This window comes from Bubalus bubalis, chromosome 21, assembly GCF_019923935.1.
Source record: "Bubalus bubalis isolate 160015118507 breed Murrah chromosome 21, NDDB_SH_1, whole genome shotgun sequence".
NCBI classification, from domain to species: Eukaryota; Metazoa; Chordata; class Mammalia; order Artiodactyla; family Bovidae; genus Bubalus; species Bubalus bubalis.
The window spans coordinates 29,857,977-29,870,722 of NC_059177.1; the positions used below are offsets into that span (position 1 = coordinate 29,857,977).

Sequence of the window (12,746 nt, forward strand, 5' to 3'; positions counted from 1 at the left end):
CAGCAGTGTGGCTTGATGGGTGGTGACGGAGGAGAGGATCACGGGCTATAGCAGTGGGTGGGCCCAAGGAGGGAGCAGGTCATCTAAGAAGGGCTGAGAGGGGATTGCCCTAAGATGTGGCACCTGTGACCACCAGTGTTGCCAGTGACTGCATGTTTTTTACTGAGGAGCAGACTCATCCAAGAGGAAGATTCTGGGCATCAGAGCCAGAGACACCAGGAGAGGAACCCAGATCTGCTACTTAACAACATGCTCAGTTTTGAACTCTGTACATGGAGACAGTGGTACCAGTTCCCTGGCAGGATTGCTATAAGGAATAGAGATCTATATATGCAAAGCCCTGTCATACAGCACAGGCTCAATAACAGGAAGCCGTTATTACATTACTGTCATTAAATCACAAGGGAAACTTCTAGTGAAACAATTCAGACTCCTTGACCTGATCCATCCAGGAGACATTTATTGTTCCATTGCTGCATTCTCAGCTCCAGCTGTGTACTGTGGGAGGCAGATGTAGTATTTAAAGAATGAAAATAGGTCCTGACTCCTTGGTTCTGTGATTTTCCACTGCTTTGGCTGTATGGCCTTCTAGAAATGGAAATAGTCAATGTGTATATTTTTTTCTCAACTTTTTCTCCCACTTCCTGCCTCCCAGCTCCCTCTCCCCCAAAAAGTATCTAAATATTATTTCTTTGCCTTCAGATATCTGGGGAATTCAGAGAGGCAGGGTGCCTAGTTCTAGAACACACACACCATGAGGACAAGGACTTTGTCTAGATTGATCACTGTTGTACCCCCATCAGCTCAAAGAGGTGTGCAGTGAATCTTTGTTGATTGAACAAATTACGTCTTCTTAGGCTGTTTCTTTTATGTCCATGGCAGGGTTTCTCAGCATGGACTCTTGACAGTTGGGACCTGATCGTGCTTCGTTGTGGGCGCTGTCCTGTCCACCATGGGAGGGTCCAGAGCAGTCCTGGCTCTTACCCACTCAGGGCCAGTTGCAGCCTCCCCGTTGTAAAAGCCAGAAATGTCTCTGGATGTTGCCAAAACCCCTTCTTTCCAGAGGCCACATCACCCTTAGATGAGCACCCTTGGTCTGCAGAGAGGGGTTTGGGTTAGGGTTCTGTTGAGAGGTTTGGGTTTTTGTAACATGAATAAAGTAAAAAGATTTGTTTTAAGATGTGAGAATGTACTATAAGTGATAGCAGTAAAAAAAAAAAAGAAAGAAAGAAAGAAAAAAAAAAGTTTCATTGAAATCCACTGCAAACACTTCCCTTCCAGTTGCTGCAACTGTCTGTCAGAGGAAGTGGAAAGAGAAGGTGCGGGCTGGGCTGAGGCTGTGCCAGGAACCACCGGCAACTGCTGCTTAAAGAAACAGTAACTCTGGATGGCACAGCTTCCAGTTCGATTTGGAATCAGCAAGTCCAGTACAGATTAACCTGTTTACAAGGCAGATCACTTATACATCTTGGCCAGCTGGCCTTTTTAAGATCAATTCTGTGGATATTTGGCCCAGTATTGCTTGTTAAAGATAGCTGAGGTTCAGGCATGAGGTGTAGGCTTTCTTGTGACTGTCCGGATCAAATTTGGCTTACAGAAGAATGAGTTTTCTTATACTGGCTAAGCCAATTCACTACTATCAGAAGCATTGTTTTCTTACTTTGACACCTGGGTATTCATAAAACTGTCCAGCAGCTGGAAAGAACATTGAAAATCAGAGAATCTGACCTCCTTCATTAAGAAATTAGAAAACTCATCTTCCATAGAAGCTGACACTTTTCCTTTCAAGGACCAATGCATCAGCACCTTGAGATATTAATCAGAATAGAGCTTTTGTTGCTCATGATCCTACCGCTTTTAGCGAGGACCTTCTCTACCTTGCTGTATTGCAAAGACTATTCTAAGAAAGTAATATGGACACAGTCTTGTATTAAAAGTATTATAGCATTCCACAAAAACAGCCTTGATGGGAACACACCAAGAGTCATTTGTGAAACTCCATTAAAAATATAAGTGTGTAGATGGTATTAACTGGATAGTTCAGCAGTGAGAGTGTAAAGAGCAGGAAATCTCAGGTTACCTGTATTCAGATGAGGTTTTTGTGGCTTGGGGCACATTACCAAACCTCTGCAGGCACTGGGCAGCTCACCTGTAAGATGGTGACAAGTAAGGATGACATCTAAGTACATTGGTGGGAATTCGGCACTGTAGTGAGGGTGACTTGCTTATTAGCATATAAGCGGGAGTTCAGTCCACACACCCCAGCCCCTGACATCATCGTCACGTCCTGAGAAGCGCTGCCCCGTCGTCTCATGCTGTAGTCCTTCTCCGACTCTAGAAATTAGATTTCTTCGAAAAACTTCAGCGGTGGAGCTTTGTGTAATTGTCTCCTGTTCTAGAATATGAATAAAAGCCCAGAATGTGGAGACAGAGGCATTTTAAAAGAGAAAGATAAAGCAAAGGTTTATCGGTGATAATTTTTTCTAGGTTAAATAGTGATATCCTCACGTTGTATTTGCTTAAATTGACATCATGCTGTACAAGGTGAACACTCAAATTATAACTTGTTCTAAACCATCATAAATTGAATGATAACTTTAGAAGTTAGCAAAAATTCAAAATGCACAGTTTTAAAAATGAAGAAAAAGCTAGGTACATTTTCGTACCTTTGGACCTTCTTCACTTTTTCCCCATACCCCATTAAGGACAGAACCTGTATGTGATCTGCTCTGTGCCTTGGGCAGTCAGGGATATATTTGCTGGGAATAGTTGGTAGAGACTAAACTAAACTCTTCATAGGAAGAAAAGTCATTGTTAGAATAAATGCCAGTAAATTTTCCTATAAAAGTGGTAGATTGTTTCTGGGAAAATCTGTTCAAAAAAGGTTAAAGTTTGGGTTTTGTTTTTAAGTGTTTCACCCAGTTCTTTTGTAATTTAAGCCTCAAACAGCACGTGTGTGTGCTAAGTCACTTCAGTGGTGTCTGACTCTTTATGACCCCATGGACTGTAACCCGCCAGGCTCTCCTGTCCATGGGATTTTCCAGGCAAGAATACTGGAGTGGGTTGCCATTTCCTTCTCCAGGGGAATCTTCCTGACACAGGAAATGGAACGTGCATCTCCTGCATCGCTAAGCACATTGAGGAAGCCTAAAGTTTGTATTAAATAGCAATTCAGTGTTTATCTGAGTCAGTCCTTCGGTTCCTTGAGCAGCGCAGATGGACGGAGGTGTTGTGGGCCTGGCGCCGCTGCTGCAGGTGCTGATCGATCCTCTCTGCACGACACTGTAGTCTCGTGTAGTGTAGTAACAACATGGCTATTTTAGGCTTCCAGTCTGGCAGCAAAATGCGATCATGGTGGTCATTGTAGCTTTGCTTTTGTCAAACACAATGTCCAACACACTCATGATAACTAGAAAAGAGGCGCACACCTGGTACTTTGGGGAAGATTTATTTAATAGGCTCTACCTGTTCACCAGGGTCCCTTGTTCGCCCCCACACTAGCCCGTAACTGTACTTCCTTCTGACCTCCAGGCTAGGGAGCTCTGTCCAGAAGTGTGTTTTTTATATCAGGTTTGACACCCAGGTCCGTATGATTGGCCCATAGTTCCTGGACTGTCGTCTGCAGACCTTGGCCCCTTGGTGCCTGGTGCTCACCCCATAGCTGGGCGGGACCCTCTGCTCTGCCATCCCCTGCACCTTTGAGCTGGGTCAGTTCGGGGCATATTTCTAGCTGGGAAGTTCAGCATCTTGAAGTCCCTCTCAGAGGGTCAGCACTGGTAAAGAGCATTCTTTTTATAGGTTCCAGACTCTCATGGGTCAGCTGGGAACCAGTGCGTGCTCCTCACCACAAGCCTTAGTTCTTACCAACAATCAGACATGGGGCTGTGGTGCATTACTTGAATTTTTAAATCTTAAGCATAATGTAGCTGGACCCGAACTTTCCTGAGCAAGACCTGCTAATTCAGTGTAGGGAGAAAGGAAAGATGGCCGGGTTGGAGAGGCTTCACTTCTGCAAATAGATGAGCACGTGCGCCGTTAGCCCCCACCCAGGACACGTGCTGGGTAAAGCCGGTAGTGGATGGCTCCTCTGGTGAGTAAGCCTGTAGTGTGTTGCCATCTAGTGGAACATATGGCAAACTAAAGATTAATGCATTCCGACTGCAGAGCTCACCAGAGCTAATTACACATCAGCCACAGAAAATAGCTGAAAAGTATTTTGGAAACATGCAAATTCAGGTGAAACAAAAAGTTGGAGTGACTTTTAGTAATCATGTTTTCTTAACGTTGGCAAAAGGTCAGCCCGTTTCTTAAGAGTTCATGAATATTTACTACCAGGGAACTAACAAGTTTTTCAAACACGTAACCAGATCAGGACCACGCACTGTCATTATCGTCTATACAACACGCCCCGTTTCCCATTCAAAGTCCTCGACAAAAAAGGCTTGGTTATTACACGGTTATTTTAGTATTTTTTAGACTGTGATTTTAAGGTTTCGAATACCTTTCTCATTTACATTTCCACTTTTCCTATTAAATTTCCACAGGGTAAATATGCTTGTTTTTAGGAGAAGCAAGCACCTGACTTGACAAGAGTAGGAGTTCCACATTTTAAATTCTAACTAGCATCCCAGACGTGTCTGCTTCTGCGGTTTCAGACCTGGTTGGTGTGCAGACCTGCAGACTTAACACTGTGGAATGTTTCGTGAACACTGACTCCTTGTTTTCCTTGTTTCTTTGCTCTTTGGCTTCTGTTTGCCTAGATCCCTCCCTGGTGCCACAGCAGCTGAGTGTGCATCAAATCTGAAGAAAATCTACACAGTACAAACAGTACAGGTAAGACCAAGAAACCTGCTGTTTGGGGAAGCTTTCTCGTCCAACCTGAGACCTGCCGCTGAGGTAGCAGCACCCACCCTCACTCTGCCCTGGCCTCAGCCTTCAGGTTCATTCCAGCAGAGCTTCCCTCAGCCATGTCTGCCCCAGAGGCAGCTGATCACACTGCGCTTCTCTTGGTGACCTATAGGATGTTATCTCTACTTCAGTGTTTGCCAGACCCTCACGAACAGCAGTCTGTGGCATTGTTTTGAAGGTATCAGGCTGTGTCCCATTCAAACGCCAGCTCAGCCGTTCCCTCCCTGGGCTCTGTTTGCCATCAGTGAGAGGCGCTGGCACCCACTTGCAGGGCTATCATAAGAAGGGTCATGGGTCACGTTGGGAGGACAGGACAGTGTTGAGCAAGAAGGTGGAAGATGTCAGACCTGTTTCCTACTTCCACGTTCGAATTCCATCGTCCTGAGTCGGGCGAGTATCAGCCCTTTAATTGCTGTGAAACTGGTGTCGCGGTAGCACCTGCCTCCATAGGTGTTTGTGAGGACTGAGCAAGATGATGTCTTTACCAGGTTTCACGGGAAACCCGGCACACTGTGGGCTCTCAGCAAATGTGGGCTCTTAGGTCTCTTAGTTCGTTCTCTATCCAACTCTTAGGATGAACATTAAAAAAAAAACAAAACAAAACTGGTTTATTTAGTTGATCACATTACTGTTTTGTTCCAAGGAAAATTCTATCAAGTTTCTCTCCCTTTTCTAGTTTAATACATTGTTGAACACAAAATAAGGCTTTTAGGCCCACTTCATACTTGCATTGACTATATGTCCTGAATTTTCTAGAAGGCCCAGTTTAAATCATTTGTGCATTCTGCCCCTAAATCTTTAAATGTCTTAGAAATTTCAATAGATTGGTGTTTAGACTGTGTCTCTCTGGCAGCCTCTCACAGTAGCACAAGGATCCTATATTCAGATGCTTCTCCGTCTATCTGGTTCAGAAAATTTAGGGCTCAGGAATCTGATTGTAAGTGCCTTACCAGCCACAGAAGACCCTAAGCGGAGTGTAAAAACACAGTCGCAACTGTAGGCCGTTTGTGATGTGGTTGAGAAAATGACATAAGCATGTGGAAAGCAGAATAACAGAGCTGCTGTAAATAACCAGTGCCAAGTACAAGCAGTGTCACACGGCAGCACGTGGGCCCCTGTCCAGAGGGACAGATGCTCTCAGAGTCTGGGAAAGGCCCCTCCCTTCTCCCTGTGGTGACATTATGGGCCTGGTTACTTCTCCGCAGTGCCGCTGTGTAAACCTCCGAGCACTGGATTCTAAACCTGTCCTCATGTAGAAGTTCTTAGATCCCGCTGGTTTTATTATTATTTTTTTTTTCCTGAGGTCCTCTTTAGACTTTTTCCACACTATTATGACATTGGATCATCAGAACTCTGCCTGGGATTCCAGGAAGACATTGGTACAGGCACACTGAGGGATCAGTTTGTTTCCCTGACCCTGCGTGAAGACAACAGAGCGTTGGTTGAACCTTGATATCTGGCAGCAAGTGACTTAGGACCTTCAGGGACCAATTTAAATTTCCCAGGCCAGCACATACTAGGAAATACTTTCAAATAAACTTTATTGGGATATAATTTAGCAGGTTTCTGACATGTACAGTTTGATAAATTTTGGCAAAGATACACAAGCATGAACTATCACTAGGATCAAGATAAAAAATTTTCATCCTGCCTTAAAATTCCTTCATGCCCTTTCCTTCTGATCCTTCTTTTCCAGAAGCAATCACTACTCACATTTTTGTCACCATGCCTTGGTTTTGTCTTTTATTGAACCTCATATAAATGGAATCACACAGTATTGTGTGTTGTGTCTGATTCCTTTCACTTCATAAATACTGAAGGATCAAATGAGTGAATGAGGAATTAATAAATGACCCACTTACCTGAGTCACAGCAGACTGCTCGCATAAGGATCCATTTAAGCTGTTTGTCACACATTCTCAATGGGGGCAAAAACTGATTCTTGGTAAGGAAAAAATGATTGTACTGTTTTCATATATTAAGCACAGTTATGCATACAGTACGTATACAGATACATAGTCTTTCGGTGGTATTAAAGTTTCACAGTAAAGTGATTAGGAAAAGCTCCTTCAGCACAGTGGGGGTGATGATGAAACACTGCCCTAAGGGGTCAGGAAGTTCTGTCCTATGCCTGATGTGTCTGTCCCCCTCCATTTCCTCATCTGTAAAACTGACATAGATAATAGCAGTTCTCCTGCCTAAGGTTGAATAAGGGATTAAGTGAGATTGCATAGCTCTTAGTAGTGCTTGGCACTTCATAAGCCCTCACCCGTCAACAGCTTTTACAAAAGCCAATACTTGTAATAAAAGTAGACCCGGATAATTCTACCCTTTAACTTCATCAGCTGACCAGGGAGAATGTGGGCTGAGGTGTAGGGTGGTCACATTGCCTGGGTTAGTATTGCATATCTTCCACTTAGTAGCTTGGGCAAGTTGTTTTGCTTCTCTGTATCTGTTTACTTATCTCTAAGGTGGGGATAATCTGATACAAGTTGTATCATCAGTTTGTGAGAATGAAATGGCATAGGACTTAAAAACACATAGTAAGTGCGTGATGATAATAATAAATTCATCTGCCATTATTTATCAGTTTCTATTGGAACATCTTGTACTTTCCACAATCATTTTTTTTTAATTGTATTGCTGTATAGTTGCTTTACAGTGTTGTGTTGGTTTCTGCTGTACAGCACAGTGAATGAGCTATATGAATACATATATCCTCTTTTTTGGATTTCCTTCCCATTTAGGTCACCACAGAGCGTTGAGTAGAGTTCCCTGTGCTATACAGTACGTTATCATTAGTTATCCATTTTATACATAGTAGTGGCTAGGTGTCAGTCCCAGCCTCCCAGGTCATCCCACCCTGTCCCCTTTCCCCGCTTGGTGTCCATGCATTTGTTCTGTACATCTGTGTCTCTATTTCTGCTTTGCAGATAGGTTCATCTGTATCATTTTTTTCTAGATTCCACCTAAATACGTTAATATACAACATTTGTTGTTCTCTTTCTGACTTACTTCACCCTCTGACAGTCCCATTCATGTCTCTGCAGATGGCACAATCTTATTTTTTTCTTTCGATTTTTTATGGCTGAGTAATATTCCATTGTATATGTGTACAGCATCTCCCTCGTCCATCCCTCCATCGATGGACATTTAGCTTGTTTCCATGTCCTGGCTGTTGTGCATATAGTGCCACAGTGAACACTGGGGTGCCTTTGTCTTTCTGACGCTCAATCATGTTTTAAATTCTGTGCACCACTGCTTCTAGACAATTTCAGGCAATTATTCCCCGGATTATACCACTGCAAATACCTCTACTTAAGGAAGACATGTTTAGCTTATCCATGGGTTTGGGGATTTCAGCCTGTATCCTAAATATCGGTGAATAGTTTTTAGTATTTGAGAACTAGCCTGGGTGCTGATTTTAAAATCATTTGCAAATATGCTTTTTCCCTACTCTCTTTTTGTTCTGCAATGGTAGGTTTATTCTTGACTATTCACTCTGTCAGTACTAAAAAATTTACATCCCCTAATTATGTCTGTTTTTCCTTCATGCGTGTTTAGATGCAATGTAAGTATCATGTGTTATTATTGACCGCTTTCTGTAAGGACGTAGTATATCTTGTTGTACTTTGAGGCCCTCAGCAAATCAGGGATGCAGATGGAGGTAGAAGAGGAATTGTCAACTCTATTGATTAGCTGGAGGGACTGAGTCTGGGAGGTTAGTGGCCCAAAACCTGTGGTGGAAACAGCCCGTCATGCTGTGTCTCTGGGACCGGAAGTCCCTCCTCCTCTAGGTCCACCCTTTTGCTTTTGCTCCTCCCTGACTGAGGAGTAGATGGATGAGGCCTGTGCCTCCAGCCGGCCCGGTGACCCTTGCTAAGGACACTCTCATTACAGCCAACAATAATGCCCTCTGCTTAGAGTTAAATTTATTTCCTACTTTACGGCCTTTCTTGGAAAATTCCATGTTTCATTTAGATGTGTTTTCCAGACAGCCTATTGATTCCTTTTACTCTTGTGTAAACATTTCCAAATTTTCCACATTTCTCCTGTGTTTTTATGTCCTAAACGGATGCAGCACAGAATAGAAGAGAGCTTCTGAACAAGCTTGATGGGAGAGAGCTACCACCCAGAAGCAGTTTGCAGGGGAGGGCTCTGTTGCTACCAAAATTTCAGCCCTGAAAACCCATTCCTGTACAGCATTCTAACCCGCTCTCTTAGTTGCTCAGTCGTGTCTGACTCTTTACGGCCCCATGGACTGCAGTACATCAGGCTTCCTTGTCCTTCACCATCTCCCAGAGTTTGCTTAAATTCATGTCCATTGAGTCAGTGATGCTATCTAACCATCTGATCCTCTGCTGCCCCCTTCTCCTTTTGTCTTCAGTCTTTCCCAGCATCAGGGTGTTTTCCACTGAGTCAGCTCTTTGCATAAGGTGGCCAAAGTATTGGGACTTCAGCTTCAGCATCAGTCCTTCCAGTGAATATTCATGGTTGGTTTTCTTTAGGATGGACTGGTTTGATCCCCTTGCAGTCCAAGGGCGTGGCAACACCTTAAAGGCGTATCACCTTAAAGGGTGTTGCCACACCGTGTCTTGTTGTTCTATGTCCTACCCAGTGGTCCTGTAAATTGACGGACATTTTGCTTAAATTTAAAGGGAACAGAAACTTCACATTTCTTCCGTAAATGAATGTCCAGCACTGTTTATTGTAAGCTGAAGGTCTTCATAAGAATATATGTGCGTGCTAAGTTGCTTCAGTCATGTCTGACTTAGCACAACTTTTCTCTGTTCCTCTTAATGTGTGAACCTCATTAGCTCGCTAGTTCAGACTTTGTTTTTCATTCATTGACTTCCTGCATGGTGGGAAATTGCCCTGATCCTAGCCTTCATCTTCCTTACTCCCCAGCAGTCCTCCAAACTTTGGTTCTCACTCTAAGTCAGGCCCTTTGGAATTCAAGGCAAAACCCATTTCTCTCTCAAGTACCTAGCTTTCCCAAGTCAGAAGCACTTTGCTTTCAGCCTGTTGTGTCTGCTGTGATTTAAAAACATCCATTAAGCTCTCTATAGCTGCCTTCTTTCTTCTGGGCTCTGTCTGCCCTTTCCATAAACACCATTGATTCAGTTGGTGGGATAGCCCCAGCCAATTAGAATTACCTAAGGAATGAAAATGTTTGTTTAAAGATACTTTCCAAGATTTATATGCTGTGACCCTCAGAAGGAATTGTGGATTTGGGTTTTTTTTTTTCCTTTGGAGGTGTATTTGCTAGATTTTTAATTTTTTTCTGGTACACCACGTTGTCTGTCACCATGGGGCATTTTTTCTTCTCAAGTATTTTCAAGTTTATTCTCTTTTTTTTTTTCCTTCAGAACGTTCAGTAAAAAACAGGAGGAAATTTACCAATTTTCCTGGCAATGACTGATGATCTATTTGGCAAAAAACTGTCAGGAGGAGCATAATTGCTTCAATCAGAACTAATAGGTTGGGGATTTATCAAGTGGACAGTATTGTCTAGTGACTCTAACCACCCCTGAGACTCATCACAGCACCCTGCCCCTCACTGATGGCCACACATGTTGACTGAATAAATGATGTTGGACTTCCCTACCTCTCCTCCAGTTATCATTAAGTCTTTTGGGGGAAAAAAAACCACTTCATCATTTTTAATAAATATTGTGCTTAGTTCTACTATTTGCAGGCCAGTTAGAATTAATTCTAAGTCTACAGGCTTTTGGAATCTATTTGCAGGGTTCTATCAATGATAAAACATAGATGTTTCAACAAAAATAAAAGTGTGTTATGGAGAGCATGACCAGGAATTCTCCAGCTTCCAGGGAAACGGCGCTTTTACTTGCGCAGGAAAGGGGGGCGGGGTGCAAGGAGCTGTGTGATGCTGGCTTCCTCCCTCCAGCGCTTTCTCCCTCACACATGCTTGACGAGTAGTCCACACACTGGGTGAGGTTTGCAGTAAGGAAACAGACTGACTTTGTGCTGTGGACTTTAATGGGGCTGTTTTTAATGAAGGTACCACATACTTCACTCTCATTTTGGGTTCGTGCACAAACATGCAAATATGGGCTTGAATAAGTACATTAGGTCAGAGTAAAGTCTTTTACTGTATCTTCTTGGGCTGTAATCTCCTCCTCTCAGATTTGCCAAGACTAACAAAATCAGTTGTCCATTTGTGTTTTCAGGGAAACTTCTTAAGTCACACACCTTAGCACAGTCCTTAGTGTGTTGTTCTTAAGTTTGGAATAGAAGAAGCATTTTGTTGTGTTTTCCATGGTGCCTCAAACACTGGGTGAAAAGTTAAGATTTGAGAACTTTGGCAAGAGTACAAGGGCAGGTGTTCTAGCCTGGGATCCCTTTTAGGAAACTTGAAGTTTGCCAGGTCTGAAGTTGTCTTGGTGAAAGCAGGCATTTATATTCTAGCATAAATGTGTCCATAAATTCTGCACAGGTCCTTGCCATATCATTGTGGAAGTCCCAGGCTAGAGCTAAGGCAGAAACATAGCCAGTAATTAAGGGAACCTGCTGGTGGGAAATGGTCTTCAATGGTGCCCCTCACTCTGTGACCTCGTGACCTGTTCCATGGCTTCTAGGATTGGAGGAAGATGTGCCTAAAATGGGTCATAGTGTCTGCAGAGGAGGAAATTGCTGAGTGGTTAAGATCACAAGTTTTAGAGTCCACGTGCCTGGCCTCAAATTCCAGCTCTGCCTATTCACACCCATACCACAGAACAGAAATGAAATATTGGGATAATCTTACTATTTGCATGAATAGCAAACCATTTATGTGGTAGGTGTCTCCACAAAGACAGACGTCTGTTTGATGACTTACAGAGTTAATTTCAGCTACTCCCTACTTTACCACCGTTTAGTATAAGGAACACTAGGTATTCTCATTAAATCTGTCATCAAGTAGGGTGTGTTTCTTTTGCCTTCACTTCTATTTTCCCATTCATTATAGTTGGCCTTGCAATGAATCCAGCTTTAATTTTTACACAACATGGGCTGAAACAACCCGATAAGATTGTTTTATCTGTGTTCGATGAGAAGAATTACCGTTCAGCAGAGATAAAATCTCATTTCGCCTATGCTGCCCTTGGATTCGTTTTTCTGGTTATTCTCTTGCTTGTTCTGTTTTCCTCACATCCGCTAGGAGTCCCGGTCTTCCTTGACTCAACCTCAGCACACAGAATGTTGTTTCTCATCTGTATAGTGATTCTGTGCATAAATATGTTCATAGTGCAGTGATTCTCGGGCCCGTTCTGAACAAATTGGGACGAGTTCTCTCCTGTGTACACCTAGTCTTTGTCCTGAGCCTGGCAGTCATTCCAAAAAGTCATGCTGGGGGATTAGTCTGTGTGCCTCAGTTTCCTTATCCATAGAACAAGGCTAATAATTACACCTGCTATCAAGATTGTCATTAGGATAAATTTCGTAAACGTGTAAAAGTTCAGAGACCAAATTCTGGCCCTATTAACGTTCCCGCTTTTATTCTCACTGTTACTATTACTCTACTATTTTTACGTAACTGTTTCTGACTACCAACTACCATGTGTGTTAGTTCCAGCTGTTCTAACAGAATACTGTAGATGGGATGAATTCAACAACAAACGCTGATTTCAGCTGATTTCTCATGCTGAAGTCCAAAATCAGGGAGCCAGTATGATCAAGTTCTGGTGAAGGCACTCTTCTGGTTTTATAGACAGACAGACAATCGTCTGCATGTGGTAGAGAGAACTCTCTTCCTTTCCTTATCGGGACACCAATACCATCATGGTGATGGGGTGTTCCATCCTTATGGTCTGATTTTGTCCCAAAGGCCCCACCTC

The 12,746-nt window shown here is 43.1% G+C and overlaps 1 protein-coding gene across 1 annotated transcript in view; it reads left to right on the top strand.

Annotated features, from left to right (window-relative positions):
* The window catches only part of EIF4E3 (eukaryotic translation initiation factor 4E family member 3), a 39,684-nt gene that overhangs the window by 10,744 nt on the left and 16,194 nt on the right, over window positions 1-12,746 (top strand). Inside the window, exon 2 of the mRNA XM_025272098.3 lies at window positions 4,761-4,833. Within this exon, the coding sequence (XP_025127883.1) occupies window positions 4,761-4,833 (73 nt within the window). The remainder of the gene's footprint in view (window positions 1-4,760; window positions 4,834-12,746) is intronic.